The 17,436-nt window shown below is 50.6% G+C and overlaps 9 protein-coding genes across 9 annotated transcripts; 7 read left to right on the top strand and 2 right to left on the bottom strand.

Moving 5' to 3' along the window:
* Positions 1-129: 129 nt before the first annotated feature.
* PMZ80_007070 (uncharacterized protein) lies at positions 130-372 on the top strand (the record flags this gene model as incomplete). Its single annotated transcript, XM_064875478.1, has 1 exon — positions 130-372. One exon carries the CDS (start codon positions 130-132, stop codon positions 370-372), a length of 243 nt encoding a protein of 80 aa, XP_064728743.1.
* A 1,327-nt stretch (positions 373-1,699) lies between these two features.
* On the bottom strand, positions 1,700-4,441 carry PMZ80_007069 (uncharacterized protein; the record flags this gene model as incomplete). Its single annotated transcript, XM_064875477.1, has 1 exon — positions 1,700-4,441. The coding sequence occupies one exon, from the start codon at positions 4,439-4,441 to the stop codon at positions 1,700-1,702; it is 2,742 nt and encodes a 913-aa protein (XP_064728742.1).
* Positions 4,442-5,374: 933 nt separating this feature from the next.
* Positions 5,375-6,031, top strand: PMZ80_007068 (uncharacterized protein; the record flags this gene model as incomplete). The annotated part of the gene is made up of 1 exon (XM_064875476.1): positions 5,375-6,031. One exon carries the CDS (start codon positions 5,375-5,377, stop codon positions 6,029-6,031), a length of 657 nt encoding a protein of 218 aa, XP_064728741.1.
* A 367-nt stretch (positions 6,032-6,398) lies between these two features.
* Positions 6,399-6,846, bottom strand: CKS1 (Cyclin-dependent kinases regulatory subunit (Cell division control protein cks1); the record flags this gene model as incomplete). The annotated part of the gene is made up of 3 exons (XM_064875475.1): positions 6,399-6,429; positions 6,478-6,681; positions 6,728-6,846. 3 exons carry the CDS (start codon positions 6,844-6,846, stop codon positions 6,399-6,401), a joined length of 354 nt encoding a protein of 117 aa, XP_064728740.1.
* Positions 6,847-7,587: 741 nt separating this feature from the next.
* Positions 7,588-9,758, top strand: PMZ80_007066 (uncharacterized protein; the record flags this gene model as incomplete). Its single annotated transcript, XM_064875474.1, has 2 exons — positions 7,588-7,656; positions 7,956-9,758. The coding sequence occupies 2 exons, from the start codon at positions 7,588-7,590 to the stop codon at positions 9,756-9,758; spliced, it is 1,872 nt and encodes a 623-aa protein (XP_064728739.1).
* A 500-nt stretch (positions 9,759-10,258) lies between these two features.
* Positions 10,259-10,978, top strand: PMZ80_007065 (uncharacterized protein; the record flags this gene model as incomplete). Its single annotated transcript, XM_064875473.1, has 1 exon — positions 10,259-10,978. One exon carries the CDS (start codon positions 10,259-10,261, stop codon positions 10,976-10,978), a length of 720 nt encoding a protein of 239 aa, XP_064728738.1.
* A 1,176-nt stretch (positions 10,979-12,154) lies between these two features.
* PMZ80_007064 (uncharacterized protein) lies at positions 12,155-12,685 on the top strand (the record flags this gene model as incomplete). The annotated part of the gene is made up of 1 exon (XM_064875472.1): positions 12,155-12,685. One exon carries the CDS (start codon positions 12,155-12,157, stop codon positions 12,683-12,685), a length of 531 nt encoding a protein of 176 aa, XP_064728737.1.
* A 638-nt stretch (positions 12,686-13,323) lies between these two features.
* Positions 13,324-14,238, top strand: PMZ80_007063 (uncharacterized protein; the record flags this gene model as incomplete). The annotated part of the gene is made up of 1 exon (XM_064875471.1): positions 13,324-14,238. The coding sequence occupies one exon, from the start codon at positions 13,324-13,326 to the stop codon at positions 14,236-14,238; it is 915 nt and encodes a 304-aa protein (XP_064728736.1).
* A 1,013-nt stretch (positions 14,239-15,251) lies between these two features.
* Positions 15,252-17,371, top strand: PMZ80_007062 (uncharacterized protein; the record flags this gene model as incomplete). Its single annotated transcript, XM_064875470.1, has 3 exons — positions 15,252-15,509; positions 15,553-16,919; positions 17,179-17,371. 3 exons carry the CDS (start codon positions 15,252-15,254, stop codon positions 17,369-17,371), a joined length of 1,818 nt encoding a protein of 605 aa, XP_064728735.1.
* Between the last annotated feature and the right edge of the window lie 65 nt (positions 17,372-17,436).

Below are 17,436 nucleotides of genomic sequence, written 5' to 3'. Positions count from 1 at the left end.
CAACCAGAGTATCGCTAACTCATCCTAGCTAAACGTCCTTTTCATGAGACTGGATGGATCTCCTCGCTTGGTTCTGTCGACTTCTCGCACGGCCCAGATGCATTTACAGCAAGTTCAGCAAGTTCAGCAATGGCGATTCTTTTCAAGCTCGTACACGAGGACGTCGTCAACCAAACATGGTCATGCCTACAACAGCCAGTATACAAGCACGGTCTCTTTGACACCTACTTTTTTAACCACGAGATACTCGAAGAGACAGCCGCAGCTGCTAAGATCTCGTTCTGCCCAAGCCTTACAGAAGTCATACAAGGTGCCAAACCGCCAGATATCCACATCTTCGAAACGCGCCCTACCGAGATATCTAAGCAATAGGTAGTCTATACTGTCGTCCTCAAGAACTCAAGAAACTCATCGCTCGTCTACACCGGTTCGGGCACAGGCATATCAACAGGTATCACAAATCGATTCAAAGCATACGACCACCCTCTCACATACATGAAGGATGATGGTAAGCAGCCAGAAGTGCCTAAACACATGGACCAAGCCATTCAAGGAAGGCTACTCAATTACTCACAAAGGCTTACTAGCATGGTGCGATATGTCAGGTGTCGCCGATGCTGCAAGATTACGGCTGCTGTTCGTGACGATGGGAGCTATGTTCAATTTCTGGTTTTGGACGATGAAGGATGCAAGCGAAGTCAAGGACTGTGGAATGGCAGACAGTTGTCCCTGACTCCTTCGCTGAGTGGCGGCACGACAGAGTGGATGGACGGACCATTTACGTCTGTGATCAGCGGGAATTGCGACACACGACCATTTTCAGTGCCGAGGAGGCCACCATGTGCTTCGACAAGGTCAGCAGATATATTCTCGATCTGTGACGTGAGGACTGAGGCAGGTACTGATCACCGAATTGGGCATGGATACGGCTACGCCTGCCTCAGGAGAAGTACCGGACTAGCCATTGCATCGGATGCAGATGCCGCACAACTTGAAAATCCCTCCTTCCTTGTGCTGCATGCCTTCCCTTTCGTTCGCTCACTATTGTCATGTACCTTTTACCTCCTCCTGTGCTCCCTTGAGATAGGGCGTCTATATCGCACCTGAGATCATCGAGACGTGTGCTTGTAAGTCCAGCCCAAAAGATTGACGCAGCCATCCGAATAAATTTACATCTCGGTGGACTTCCCCTGTGTCCATTTCCGGCTTGACCGACGTCGATGCGATGTTCTTGATGTTCTTGATATGTTATTGTTGACTCTTGAGCAAGAACTGGCAAGGTATAAGAACGATATTCAACCATTTGAAACTTTAATCCAGTTTGAACAGAGGCAGGTATGGTCTTCGAACTTGGCACGAAGACGGTTGCTCCACCTCAACCATCGATATTGCTCAAGGCAATAATGACCGTCAGCGTCACATCAAGGGCCAAGGATGGCAATGCGTTAGTTTCTGCTCGAATCACGTTGATCTAGCTCAATCTGCATTCTTTACATGGAGTATCTTCAACACCTTAGGCATCATAACATGTACATGTGTAGCCATGCTTTGCCTCCAGCCACTTGACCCATCTTTACCCAGCACTTTTGAAAACCCGACACCTTACCACGAACAATCTCAGCTATCCCTTGCTGACTAGAACCCATGTTGACCGTTTGCCACGCTGTGAAACACACCATGTCCCCACAATCCCACTGTCTCACTCCTTTTTCTTCCCTTGCTTGCTTGTAACACCACATGCACAATGGCTCTTGGTACAAGACGCAGACTTATGGAACGTCGGTTTGTGCTTCTTGAAAGTGAGCCGACTGCCTTTCCCATCATCCTCCTGGATGTCGTAAACCAAGACCTCCGCTGTGCCTTTCATCTTCCGTACCTGGGAGTTAACCTTCGAATGAAATCTGCCGTTCTCGATCTTGTTTTGAATGAAGCTGCCAATTTCCTCGAGTATTGCTCGCTGATTGTAGAGACTCTTGAAGCCAGGCGGAAGCATATCGATGAGGGGAAACTTCTTCTTGACGAGCTTGCTGACTTGCTTGATGGGCACACCGATGCACAATATGTATGCGATTAGGCCTGGGAAATTGTTGTCGTCGCCAAGGTAACCAGGTTGGAAGGTCCTTTCAAACTCTGGATTCAACATCTCGTGAATATAACGTAGGATAGTGGTGCCACACTTGTGGAGGAAGAAGAAGTCGAATCTGAGGTCAGGCACATCCCTGGAAAGAGCAAACTGGGTCACTATGAGTAGTTCGACTGGTGTATACTTGCTGTTCTTGTAAGCATTCTTGTTCTTCCGATCTGTCGCTTCTGCAGTGCCCCGTGGTCTCACAGTGACAGTAGCAGCGCCGCTCCTGGTGAGCTCGTAGTCCGAGTCGAGTCCTTTCTCAAGCTCGGTTAAGGCTGTAGCACTCCGCTCGCTGTCACAGTGGAAGCCATGGCGCCACTTGAACAGATTGATGACTCCTCCAGAAGGCACCAGAGATCGAGGTCCATTCTTTGAGACAATCATACCAGTTTTTCGACGATTATGGGCAAAGACCTCAGGCGAAGCTCCCTGGTAGAGCGCAATGCGTTTGAAGTATTCGTCGGGATTCTTCGGCTTGCCACCCACAAACAGGCGCTCGACTGTCTGTAGCTCGATAAAGTCGTTCATGTCTTGCCATTGAGCCTGGCAGAAACCTTCTTGTTGCACTGCATTGTAAAGATGAGCCAACATAGCTCCGGCGTTAAAGTGCTCCTGTGTGAAGAGGCCCATCTCCTGCATGCCGGTACGGATGTTGAACTCGAACAAGCCACAGAGAAGGGGAAAGCGGCGGAACAGATGGTGATCAGGTTTCTTGTACCCTTTCACATTTCTGGCTGCATGCATGATTTCTGCTTTCAATTCGTCCTCGAACAACCAGGATTGAATCTTATCCGTCAGGTTCTCCTTGATTTGTTGGTCTACCTTAGGCGGCCAACAGCTTGCTTCACCACGATCGCGTGCAGCGATGGCACTATTCATTGTGTCCAATGCATCTTTGCCGAGTCTCTGAACTGTGTCGAAAGGCTTCCAAATGCTCGCTCCCAAGATGTGGTGGACATCGCAAAACAGCCGTGCCGCTGCCAATGACCAGACGTGAAAGTGGGATTGGCCGCCATTCGCATCTGTGAGGTTGCGGCAACCTTTGAGTAGCTCGTCTTCAGCGAGGGGAGTCGTCGTGGATGTGGACAGGAGCCACATGTCAGGAAGCAATTCTGCTAGAATGCGAGCGTTGTCGAGATGCTTGTCTTTGTTCGACATTTTCGAATGGTCTCTATCCGGATCCCACTGACCAATTTGTGCAGGCGTCCAGCAAACCTTGGACATCTTCTGACTGTTGACGACGTATCGACACATGGTTTCGAGCATATCAAGAAAAAGGTATTGAGCTTCATCGTACATTTTGAAATTGAAGGTGGCCTGCTCCTCATCGTCCTGCTTGTTGACATTCCCTGGATCCATATCCTTACTGGCACATCTGGCTCTGAACATGACGTTGATCAGCTGCTGGGCATCTTTGTGATTTGAATCATAGCGTTTGAACTGCTTGAGGAAACGGTGATCGATGTTTCTGAAACGAGGAGATTGAGTGAAGAAGTCATCCTCAAGCTGTCGAATGAGGTCAATGGCTGTGTTTGATGTAAGAGAAGCGGTCATGAGGTCAACCTTTCCGTCGCGGTACTGGTGCCATATCTGCTCCGCTTGTTGATATATGTTGTTGACGTCTTTGAAGAAGGCAGTAGCAGCGAATGATGATTCGAGATAACCTTCCAGATACCCGACGAAAGCATCGGCAAACTCGTAGAGCAATCGATCGATCGGATTCCGGGTAGTGGGCTGGGTACCTGGTGCTTGCAGAAACTTCTCTGAAGGCTCCTCGAGCGTCAGGTTCTCGTAGACATTTTCAACCAGCGTAAGTTCTTCATCGTCTGAAGCATCGTCGACAACAGTATGTGGTTGTAGTATCTTGTGAACAGTTCTGAGTATGCCAACGAAGTGAGAATGGCCACCTTCTGTATTTTCCGTGGTATTACTGTTCTTGAACCACGCCTGAGCCTCCTCCCTAGCCCCTATCACTCGCTTTATGATCGCTAGGATTGACTGTGGTACTCTTGCAGGAGCTTTAATGTGCTGAGAAACGTATTCGGCAAGTGGTACGAAATCAGTGATCTGTAGGACGATCTTTCGCTGATAGCCAGGAATGCGGCGTGCAGCATCTCTCAGTTGTTTTTTGGTTTTAGGCTTCGACTTGGCCTTTGACTTAGTGTTCTTCTTCGTTGTTTGCTCACTCTGATCGTCGCCGTCAGTGCTAGAATTGTACCCATAGGACGCTGCTGTAGATGCAAGCCAAACAGCGATTGTTTTAGTGTCTTCCTTGTATCGGCGGTAAGTGCCCACCAGGAAGTCAGGAAGCATGGTGTAGGTGTGCTCCGGAGAGGAGAGGTTGTAGACGTGCTGAGAGAGTAGAGGCTGCCGGTCTATAACAAAATTTGGGAGGAGTGGTTTGTCAAGGGTAGTGCAGGATCGTGAAGTGTAGGCGGCAATTGAATTGAAGAATAGGCAACTATTCCCTTAAGATGAAGACACGTGTAATTCGTACTTAAAGCAAGAAGGAAGCAACGCGTGTGTAGACGCGTTCACACCTGGCAGGCGCAATACTCTACCTTTCGCCGCGACTGCCTTTGATGCAGCAGGCATGGTGGGATCTGACCTATTGAGAACTCAGCTGTCCATACCTTCACCGCTTTGGTATGTGAGCGTTATGCGACCTGCCGGGCCGCGCTCGATCAGATGTAAGATCGATCGTAACGCGGAACGACTACCTGCTCGGGACTCATCCTCTTCTCATCGTTAGACAACAAAGTACTCATCAAATCGACCTTCACCCCGATGCCGTCTAGAACCCGCCAACTTCCCGTCTACACTCCTCATCCTCAATACGCACCAGAGATCACAAGCAGACATGAATAGCATGCTAGAGTAGGTAGTGATTGCTCGACCATCCTTAATCTGCCTTACTTAAGATTTGGAAGAGACATAGTATTGGAAGAGGAAAGAGAACCAAGAAGCAGACGCGAATAGGGTTTCTGTAACTAGTCTTAATTGAGCTTAGTTTTGCACCATCTATCTTAGCGTCGATCTTGCGATAAGCCTAAACATGATGCAATTGTACGAGTAGTTCATCTGCGTCTCCGCGACCACGCGCGACATCCTGACTGATTGCTGCTTGGACAACTCAACCACGACCGGCAGCGCCTCTCCTCTATCTAGGTGTACCTTTCATATCACCACCAGCTCAGACAGCAACAGACATACCTCAACCCTTTGCACATAGCTTTCCACTTCACTATGTCCCTCAAGCCAGCCTACAGCGGCGCCCTCCTCCCCCTGCACACCTCCACCCCACCGCAACCCGGCAAGATCGCGACAGTCCCGCACACCCTCGAGTTGTACCTCGACTACGTCTGTCCGTTCTCCGCGAAACAATTCAAAGTATTTTACCACGACGTCGTCCCCATAATAAAACAGAACTACCAGTCCCCTGGCGTGCGCGTGATTTTCCGGCAGCAGATCCAGCCGTGGCACCCCTCATCTACACTCGTCCACGAAGCCGGCGCCGCGGTGTTGAATTTGGCGCCCGAGAAGTTCTGGGAGTTTAGTGCGGCGTTGTTCGAGAAGCAGGAGGAGTACTTCGATGTCAATGTTGTGCATGAGAGTCGAAATCAGACATACAAGAGGCTGGCGAAGTTAGCGGCGGAGACGACGGGTGTGGATGAGAAAAAGTATTATGAGTTGCTTGAGATTAGTGATAAGCCGGGCCCGGATGGAGGTCTGAATATTGGGAACAAGGTGACGGATGATGTGAAGTATATGACTAAGACGAATCGATTGGTAGGTGTGCATGTTACGCCGACTGTGCTGTTCAATGGGTGGACTGAAGGGAGTATCAGTTCGAGTTGGTCGAAGGAGGATTGGGAGAAGTGGCTCGACAAGAATTTGAAATGACGACCTGACGACCTGGAAGGTTGAAGAGCAGAAGGGGTTCTAGTACATATTAGCATTCGACACGAAACGCCATTCTAAGGCTGGAAGCGATTGCAAAACGCAGTGTAAGCCTTGCAACATTGTCTATCCTGCGAAGAGCCAATCCGCTTGAGCTCGGGGACTCCTGGTGTCGCTTGCTGGCTCCATCGGTGGCACCTTGCTTTTCCAAATCTCATAATTCATGATGTGTTCATGATCCTGACCTCGTATCTTCATAAATATCGTAGAAACGAAACCTCTTCTCCCGCTACTTTGCGGAGTGGAAAACTTTGCGCCGCCCAATGGTTCGTCTTTCGCTAACGGAGAAATGGATTGATGTCGTGGTAGATTACTGAGGTGGCTGGTAGTTGATTGGCCGCCTACGAATCTGTCAGCTGAAGATCTGATGAGTAGGCTTCACTACTGACTTGAAAAGCAGAATGTGTGGCTCTGGCTCATGGACCTCATAGTGCTCCCATCCCAAGCTTTGTGTTATGCCGAGACTTCGCCATTCTTCTTCCCATAGTAGCTTCAATGTGCCTTTCGATGGGTCGAAATAGTCTCTTGGAATGGCTTTCAGCATAGCTTTCGGGAGCTGCACGTGTCTGTACTCATATTCGGTGTCTGAATACCTGATATCTGTAAGTATCATATTCTCTTCAGCGCTAGTCGACGTACCTTGCCGAGTACCCAATTGAGTCAATGTACTCTTCAAGCCTGACCCTTTCCCCTTCCTGTAGGATTCTAGGTTTCTTATTTCGTCTGGTCGCGTCAAGGTCGCTAGTTGCGGTTGCCATTCCGGCGGCAGGAAAGAGGAATAGATGCAACCCAAATTCTGGATGAAGGCGCGCAAGTGAGAAGCTCAAAAAGCGCGATAGGTTGACGTAGAAGTCGTCGGCGCAGATGTTGAGCGGAAGCTGCAGGCCGGTGGTGGGGAAGTTGAAAACGTGTTTGCAGGGAACAATTTGAGGAAGGCGGTGAGATGGTTCTAGTCGAGGAAAGCGCAGTTCGCAGAAGTTGGCAGGAACAAGTGTCGAGCACTGTCGCGATCGATGTTCCGAGGCAGCCACACGAAGAATATGTCACTGCCTATAAACACTTGCAGAAACAATATCAACACACGAGACACCCACTAAGTTTGCCTTGTTTACACCCAGTCGAGCCGCGCCGAGACGTTCTGCAAGTCGTGCCGAGCGCTGTGGCGTAAGCATTTCCCCGTAGATTTACCGACTCGCCAAACCTACCATTCTGTCCGCCCTGCGTAGAGTGATGCAGCCGTGAGGGCTCACCAGAGTGATCGGAGGAAGAGCCTGTGCATGCACGCGTCGACAGGGCTCCCATAGGAGACCGACCACCCATTTCAAGCACAACTGTCGTCGCGTACAATCCCACTGATCGCGCATTCGAAGCACGGATACCAGAGTTGTCGCAATAATACATAGAATATCAGAAGCAAGAGCGACCAGCAAGCGCATAATCCAACCTCCACCAATACTTGGTTGGTGCTGTAAGGATAAGTTAGAGTCAAGGAAACAAAGATGAATGGCAAGCGTCGAGCCCCCGATACGGCTACTCCAGAACCATCGAGGAAACGAAAACGCAACGACGTAAGTAGTCCATTGTCCACTTCCAACCTTTCGCATGCACTGCACCACTTCGATCAATCATCGTTACCACCATCCCTACGTGCACATCGATCAGCCGTGACGCGACAGTGCACTTCATAATAACGGGGTGCACCACCGCCGCACTTGGAAATGAATCTGCATGCACACCGAGTATCAAACTCGTACGCATGCAAGCGTAATCCTTGGAGATGGCCATTTACACAGAAATTCGCACCTGCATTCTTCTCAATTCTTGACAATTCGCGATTCGCAGACTGCTAACCATTCCAAACGTATAGGATACTCACTTTCCAGATGCCGAGTCGGTCGAGACAACACAGGAGCTGGGAGAAAAAATCATAAGCCTTCTGAAGAGATCACAAGACAAGAATGGACGACTCATCGCTACAGAGTTCCTCGAGCTCCCTGATAGGAAGCTATATCCTGACTACTACGAGCACATTGTTATGCCCATGTCTATCAACATTGTCGAGGCCAAGCTGAACAATGGCGAGTATTCCACCATGACTGACCTCGAGTCCGATCTTAAGAGAATGGTACAGAATGCAAAGGATTACAATTCGAGCAAGTCAGACATCTTCGAAGACGCTGAGCGTATACGCAAGGCATTATCCAATTTCATGCCAAAGCACAACCCAGCATATCAGGATCCAGAGTACAGGGCTGTCCCTACCCCAATACCTGATCACATCGCTCGTATCAAGATCAGGGATTCGTCTGCGTCTGGCAGCGAGCCTCCCTCAATCAAGCTCAAGCTAAATGCTGGAGGCAGACGGCGTAGTGCTGCTCCTAGCGAGCCTATTGAGGATGGGCCTGTCGATGGGCTTGCAGATACTCAGCTTGAACTTCTCGACGAATTGTCATCTCAGGAAGATGCCATCAACTTCGAGAGAAAACCACCAAGGCGGGAACTACCACATTACTACAAAGTCATCAAACAACCGACGTCAATTAATGATGTGCGGACTATGGTCCAGCAAGGCAAAATTACCAACTGGGACGACTTTGCACGCGAAGCTCGACTCATTTGGTCGAATGCAAAGGAGTACAATGAGTCTGGTTCTGAAATTTACACCATGGCCGAAAGACTTGAGACGTGGCTAGAAGAGAAGCTCCAATCATACGGTGTGCCTCCTAAGATCGTACCACGTCTGTCGCTCAATGTTGCTCAGCAGCCCAGACAATTGAAGCTGAAGGTAGGCACACCTACCACACCAGCTATGAATGGCTCCAGCACGTACACAGTCGACCAAGAAGCATTGCAGAGACAGAGATCAGCATTGGCCAGTGCCATGAGGCAGTCAAGGGGTGACTCAGCTGCAGACGTGACTCCTGCGCCAAACGTTCAGTCCTCACTTCGGCGGAGTGTGTCGGTCGTTGACCTTGACGTGCCGATGACAGGCATGAATGGTCATGCGGAAAGTGCCACACCAGCCGAACCAACCAAGCCCATCGTGCCTCCAGGTCCGGCGAACATCCCAACACCAACACTGGAGGGCGTGCCTCCGCATCAACCACTCAAGCCTGCGCTCTATCCAGCTACTGCACCTCTTACCAACGGCTTCCACGCTCCTCAACCACAGATGCCAGTTCCTGCTGCTGGGATTTTCGCCGAATCCACAAACCCGATAGATCGCAAGTTTCGTGATGCGAACAAGTCATCGGCAGATGCTTTGCTTCAATCTGTTACTTATATGACGAATCCACTCATGCCCACCGATCCCAAATGGCGTCTGGTCCGCCACGCTTCATCAAGCAAAACCCAGACCTCCTATTACACATATCTGCCGTCATCGCACAACTCGTTACGGATTGTGCCAGAGCTGCATGCAGATCTCAAAGCTGGGAAGCGTAAGTACAAGTTGTTCGTGCTCAACAACGGCTCGACCTTGCCTGCAAGTCCAGATGTCGCTGGACAAGGTGTCTACGATCTGCATCTGGTGCCTGGGGAGAATGTTGTCACCGTTGAGGCCATTTCGGCCTTGAAAGAAGGCGAGAAGAAGGAGTATGCAAAAGAGTGGGAGCAATTTGATTTCGAGCGTGTCACTTTCTACGTCTTCTTACGACCGCAGGGTTCGTAGGTACGTCGCAGCAGCGACGCATAATGCATTACTTCGACCGGCTGTTTCGCTGTTTCCAGATTTGCGTTGGCTTCTTGGCAGACGGTGATGCATGGGTTACTAGCATTGTACTAATTAGTTTACTCTAGGTTTGGAGCGACTCTCAGCAAGACGTGAGCAAACTTACTGTGACAGAAGACAAGGGCCATTCCTGTATCGGCTAACATTTGTAGGTAGTTTGGACCTCGATCGGACCACAAGCCACCATACTCGATCATCCATCCATGCCTACTACGTTGCCACCATGATTGGCACCTTCGTGGGCGGTTCTCGTGTTTGGTTTGCGCAAGCTGAAGCTCATCAAGCGACTGTGACAGTCGTGTGCAAGAACAATTAATTAGCTTGCAGCCAAATAACTTCTTCGGATATATCAGGGTACAGGAGCCAGGGGAGGCGTACTGCTCGTTTTCTGCTTCTTTACAAGCTCTTCTTGCAAAGCATACGGAGCTCTCCAATCGCACATGTCCAAAGACACAACTTACACACAGTCCAGCGGTTACGATGCAGGCCGTGGAACAAGTGATGATGACACGTTTACACAACGTAGTGAGTCAGGCGACAGCGCAACGAACGATGGGGGGCGAGATGAAGACAACGGCCAAGATAAGAGCATGTTTTCGACACCAGTACGACCTCCGAATCTGGAAGAGACTTCAGCATCCGAAGGTGCCTCCGAACCTTCTTCGTCTGAACATGCCTCAACACCAGCTCCGTCTCCTGAAGCAGGCTCGATAGCATCATCCTCGGGTGCGGATCCGCTCACTAGTCCACAAAGCCCATCCCAGCGATCCGACACCACCAGCCGTTCATTGACTCCCAAAGCTGACCCGACTCTCCGAGAAGCTCGAGACTTTCTGTCAGCAGAAGAAGCATCACAAGGCGAAACGATCTCTTCCTTAGAACCGATGACACCACGTGAGCCCAGCACCAACCCTAGCACTAGAGCCAACACGCAGGAACCAGCAGACCGAGCCGTTCCGCCAAGATCATCCCCGTCATCTTCTTTCACACCTTCCCAGGGTCGACAGGAGTCAACACCGCCACGACTACCTTCACTCCCGCCGCTATCGCCAGATACGGCAGAATTGCTGCAGCAACCAACTCCTCTCAATCTGCAACCAGCCAATACGCAAACACAAACACAAACCACCAACGTTCCGCCACCAGCCAGTAATCCCTAAACCTCCGTAGCCTACCATCACGAGACCAAACCCAACACAGACCTAGCCACCGCAACGCACATTCAAGTCACAAAGTGCTGTAGAGTACTTCAACCGGACTGCCAACACTGAATGGCCTAGCCTCCATATCCTGCCAACACGAGACCCAATCCCAACACAAAAGCCGAGTCTTCGCAATTCAGACCTAACCGCAATCCAGACGTCTAGCCTCAGACCACTAATAAACAGCAGCAATGAGACCAGCGAGCAGGACGGCTAAGCGGCTGTGCAGGAGAGGTGCTTATGTCGGTTTGTTAGGTTAGGTGCTCTAATCAGAAGCATTCGGATACAGGGTCGCAGGATTTGGAGCGATCGAAATGTGCTTGGTTCGAAGGTTAATATCCATATTCTTGTATTGCTATGACCACTTCTCTCGCGTCTGAGGTTGTTCGTTTACGTACAAGGGTTCAGGATCGAATGTGATACGGTTGGGTACAACTGGTATTCGCGCAAAGCAATGGTCTGTGATTTGGACTTCCCCTGAACTTGATCAATCACGTTCTCACTCAATCACGCTCTCACTGCACGACGTTCTTTGCTTCATTGCATCACTGCCATGAACCTAAGCCCCTGGAAACAGCCTTTCAAGCTCTCCTGTTCAAGGATTTGGTCACAAAATAACAACGATGACTGCCAGCTTGGTTGCATCGAGACCAGGCTTTGGCCATAGTATACAGGTCGCTCCACTGCATCTGGAACTGCTATGCGCACCAGGCCTCGCATGATGAATGTCGTACAAGCACAATAATCCGGAGAATGAGGCATTGGACTGCCCGTATGGTCGCAAAATCAAGCTACTGCCCAGTGCTTACTGCGGCCGGGTCTGCCATGCAAGCATGCTCATGCTGAGGAAGATAAACAGTTACTAGAGGACAGGCGGCGTGCCTCAGGTGATTTGAGTTGATGATTCAAACAGCAACTCCAACAAGGACAAGAATCAATCCAACGAGTGGAGAAGTATAAGAGCGCGCTTGATTAATCTGGTATCATTCCTCCTATTCAAAGCGTAAGATTATGCTAAGCCACGGCAGACGAAGGGATCCAAACGCAAAGGGTCCTTACATAAATCGGAAGGACCAGAACCCGCCTGTGCCGCGCTGGCGCTGCAACCTATGTAATGAAACGTTTAAGTACCAAATGTCTGGCACGGAGGACGGAAGGAGGTACTCCGTGAAAGCACATTTCGAAGAGAAGCACCAGAATTATGATCCCGTAGAATGGAAGCAATACACGTGTAAATGCGCACTGAGGTACTACAGGAAAGATGGCAGTCGCGACTATGAGGATGTCCCACTAGGCCACCCACCACCTGCTTGGTACAGCAGCACCATCTCACAGGCGGACGCGTCGGTGCAAGAAGACAACGAGGACGGTGAAACAACAGTGTCCGAGACCGAGCGAGCTGCCGATGACTCTAACAACATACCACACGCTGATCGACAGCAAATGCGTGCTGTAGCAGGACTGCCCCCTCAGCCACTGCAAATGCAACAATTCCAGCCGCCAGGAGTTCAAGCTACCTCATCCAAACGACATATCAGCAGCAAGAAGTCCGGCCACCCAATGGCATATCTCCTTATGACTACAATCCGCCCCCACAATCCTATCTATTCGACCGCCCATCCAGCACGAATCTGCCCCGACCTCAATATCCCCGTTAACGCCTAGCGCCGCCTTCAACCACTCAATTGGACCGATTAGTCCTCAACGGCGAGTACAGCTTTTCTTCACGAGAAATGGCGCGACTAGTACTCGAACCTGGCGTGTCAGATCAGCGCACAGTGGACATGCAACGTTATGTTAAGCGCATGATGGAGACGAAACAGGGTGAGGAGGAAGAGGAGCAGCAGATGGAGGAAAGCCAGTGACGACGGAGTCTCATACAACAAACGCGCAACGTACGACTTGCATTACATTGCCCGCTTCCGAACCATTGTTTTGGACAACTGTGTGCCTCCGATGAACACAGACTTTCTTGCTTCACTGCCAGATGGTGATGTCTCTGCAGTATCTGCATACTCCTGCATCTCACGTGCAGGTCTGTCCTCACGCGCACTCGTTCCACCGAGAATTATACCCTCATCATGCTACCGACAAGCTACAGCAATCGTCCAACAGTCCCGCCTGAGGTTGCTATTTGCCACCAAAATGCCAAAGTGCAAGCCGATGTCAGTGAACAGCAAGCAGCAGACACATTGGCTCTGGAGCCTTGCCATATCAACCTCTTCTCCCTCCTCTAACATCAACCAGCCAACCTCACAGCCACACTTCGAAGTACCACCACAACTTCCCAATCACCTACATCGATGCCTCGACCCGGCCAAGAATACCTACCAGCCGCCCTCTGGGGATGTCGCCTATGCCCAGACTACCATTGCAAGAAGCAAAGTGGCAAGCCAATTTCTATCGAGGAGCACTTCAACGAGAAACATCATCGTCAGGCTGACGAGTGGGAGCAGCATATGTACAAATGGGGAAAGAGGTTCAACAATGGTGATGGGACAAGCCGGGATGTGCCGATGGCGGAGATCGAGGCAGGCGAACATGTTGTCGAGCAGGAGAGCAGTAGTGAGGGGGGCGGGGGTGAGAAAGAGGAGGAGGCAGAGGAGGATGAAGAGGAGAATGATGGAGCTGAAGATCAAGATGTTGTTATGGGTGATCAAGTGGATGACGAGCCTCAACCATTCCCCAATTTACCCCCGGACACAAGGATTATAGGAGGATATTACAGCAGCAGGGGTCCTACTGTGCCCACAGGCAACAACTGGGCCTTGGATGACTCATTTCCAGAATCTCCAGCCCAGCCGGCGACTCTTGCTCTTGAGCAAAGTCCATTGAAGGACAACTGGCTCTCAGAATACAATGGCGAAGACGAAGGATGGGTTGACAGCAACGACTTCCTAAACACCAGACCACGGAGATCTGATTCGACCTCTGCGTTCGATCAGTACATCACCAGTCCGGCACCGCTTGCGCGTCCATTTCCTCCCAGAATCGGGCCGATTGATCAAGCGATCCTGAATTGCGAGTATGGTAAGCACATGCGGGATCTTGCGCATCGGGTGTTTAATCCACCGGCTGAGGACTCGCGGCCGTGGGAGGAGCAAGCCAGGGAGCAGGACGAGTATCTTGCTTGGTGTCAGGCGATTATGGGGGTTGAGGCTGGGAAGGCTGGGTTTGAGCTGGAGGAGTGGCCGCATCCAGAGCAGGGTGAAGGGTGATGGATAGGGTTTTGGATTAGCGTAGGCAAAATCTGCGAGCTGACGGCAGGACTTCTTTAGAGTGCCATCGCTGTGAGAAGTTAAGCTCTTCCAGGGTATGGTATTAGAAGGACCATTGGTACTCGATGAAGGGAGCTCCGCCCGGACAAGCAAACTGTCCGGTTTTCAGGTTTTCGTCATTAGGCGCTACGAGCCTAGAGTGCAGCCCTGGTATGATAAATTAGGCATATCTTCAAGGCCTAAGGACCTTAAAACCTAGGATGTCTTCGGTGGGACAAGCAAATTCTGCAAACTTATCGACCGGCCACTTAGCATGTCCGGGCGGAGGGGAGGTTCGGAGTGGTTTGGAGTATGTTGTACGGTAGCACACCCACTATCAAAGTCTTCTCGCTTCACCGTAGTCGGCTATAAATCGTCCGAGCGGCCAACGACTTCCTCATCTCGCACACTGATTTGCACTTTCTTTGGTTCGCTTTCCATCCCACCACTTGCACAGCTCGCGAGATGCATCGACGCGTTGAGGCGAGCATCACTTTCGACTAACGAAGCTGCTGGACCGTACAGCTGACGCTTTTTGTTGATGATCCTGCCATGAACAAATGCAAGCCTTCGCATCACACATGGTCTGTCTGTATAGTCAGCTACCGCGTTTGCCCTGGTTATTCCAAACCTATTGACGATCGCTTGCTGTGACAAGTACTCATCGGGATGTGCAGCTCATATATTCAATGCCGTCTCAATTCTATTGCTCTAGCTCAAGGATACGGCGAAGCCTTTCGTGTTAGCTGATCAGTGTAGAATGACAGTTCTGCAGACTGGCTTGCACTTGGTATCAATGCATCCAGTGCAAGCCACTGCCATTACGTTCTGACTGAATATAGATATCACTAACAATGTCACGATGTCTGATCGTGTCAGCAGGCACTTCAAACTTCTACAAGAAGCACGCTGTCGACTTTAGTTCTAGCATGTCTCGCCCATTATCAGCTCCTGTGTAACCAGCTCAGAACGACATGGCTCTTGTCAATGGTGGCTTTCACGGCCAAAACGATCTCCTGCTAGGTGGCGGAGATGTGATAATCACCACCTCGAATGGACCGCAAGGACAGATGCTGGTGCATAGCGATGTTCTGCGCAAACACGTGCCATGGTTCGGACCAATGCTCTCAAATCGCTGGGCGACACCTCAAGATCTCGGCGACGGGCGCAAAGGCTGGAAGCTTCAAATGTACTTCGACAATGAGTTTGGCATGGGCTTGTCGAAACATGAGGTCAGTAGCATCGCATCAATCTACCTCAACTAATGTCTTGTAGGCTACCCAGCTAGAAAGAGGCTTCATCATGCCCTCAGGGTGTCCCAAGAATGTCCAGCAAGAATGGGCCGCCTGTAATACAGATCAGGAGGTAGCACTCGTGATACAGCAATATCCTGGACCAAGACCACACCTGACTGAACCTCTTACTCCTGCGCGCCGGCAATTCTTATACAACGAGCCTCAATCACCTACCTACTCTCTCTACGAGTGGCTTGATACGAGCGATCCTTACAGTCTCAAACACGGTGAGCAGCCTGGTCTACAACACTGTAAAGAGCCAACGTACTGGCCGTTACTGCATGCGTACTTGCACCTCTTGCCTCAAAACGATGAATATAGTGGGCTCAACTACCACTGGGTCGAGCACTCTTCACGCTTTCCCACCGATGGATGGACTCGCGCTAAGGACGTATCTCATAAAACTGTACAACAGTACTGGAGCGAGCTGTGGTCAGCCTTCATTCACTTGCTCTATGGCCATCGACTCATCTTCCGCCGACGCCTGCGAACAAGATCCATAGTGCGATTCCTGGCAATACTTCACCTGCTTGCAGACTACCACCAGGCTTGGGAACAGGTCGGACATGTCATTAGATCGACAATGCGTGAGCTGCCGAACATTGGGAAGCTGGTTGCCCAAGATCCTGAATTTATGGTGTGTATCTCATACCGGCTGCAGTGTCAAGTTATATACTACGATGCGCTCAAGCATATCGCTGGCCGTGCGCTATATTCGTCTATGATCTTTTCGGAGTCGGACTTTTACTATGAGCGGCCGTCGGCACCGGACGATGTTCAAATGTTGCCATTACCCGAATCGATCGTGAACGCTGTTGCCGAAACATGCTGGCGTATGCGCAATTCACTCCTCAACCGTCATCAGACGTTTGTCCATCATCTCGCCCACGCTCACTCAGATCATCGCGATACTCTTCAAGCTGAATATCGGGTTGCAGCAACAGCATTTCTAGCCTTTGTCAATGGCTGGCAGGAGATAGTGCCTGTCACGAAAGCCTCAGCTCGACCTCATGCGTCACGTCTAATACCATCTTGTGAGCCTGTTGATGAAGATGCCTATGATGCCTATCGGACCGACATGAAACGCTTCCAGCTACCCAATCTCTACCTCACTCTATGGCAGCTATCCTGCAGCGGCACTGATCAGCAGCTGTCGTTCGATTTGAGTCTTGAATCGCAAGCTCGGGTCTTCAACTTAGATCTGCCAGATCTTATCTCTGCTGCGAAAGGCATCCTCAATGACCGATTTTCGGGTGAGCTACTCCACAGTCTGATGGCGCCTCCGGAGGAACCGATGGAGTGCGCCACTTGGCAGCCAGAATTGTACTTGGACCTTGAGCATGGAAGGTTCTTTTGGCCCTGTGAAAGCAGTAGCCACTACGCGATGCATCTGTCAACGGAGTACAGTACATATGACGGGTGTCATAGTTATCCACCAGGAGCATATGATGGGCAGCATGAGTTGTTCACATACAGTGCTAACAGAATCTTGTTTACCGATTCTACACCGGCGACAGATGAAGAACTACGATTACTGAACATCGCGCAGCAACAGCTTCCGCCTCCCAGCGCTTTCACCTTCGACGCAGTTGCGCTAAGGTCACAGCGAGGAAGCCAAGGCTGTGGATCACGATGCGTTGGAAGCTGGTCTGTTCGATACAAGGTTTCTGTACGATGGCGAGCCAGAATGGGTGGAGAAGGTCGAAGTAACAACGAAAGACTCAAGTCAATTAGCATCTTCATGCATGTGGAGGGTGCTTTGCCTCTCCGCCCTTCAAGCCGTGTGGAGGAAGGCTTGAGCTGTCGGCGGACGGGTAGTTTGACGGAGGGAAGACCAGGCAATGGGTTGAAATGCTTCAAGCAG

Source organism: Knufia obscura, assembly GCF_036327395.1.
Source record: "Knufia obscura strain CCFEE 5817 isolate CBS 148926 chromosome Unknown scaffold_8, whole genome shotgun sequence".
NCBI lineage: Eukaryota > Fungi > Ascomycota > Eurotiomycetes > Chaetothyriales > Trichomeriaceae > Knufia > Knufia obscura.
This window is presented reverse-complemented; position numbering and strand designations above follow the sequence as displayed.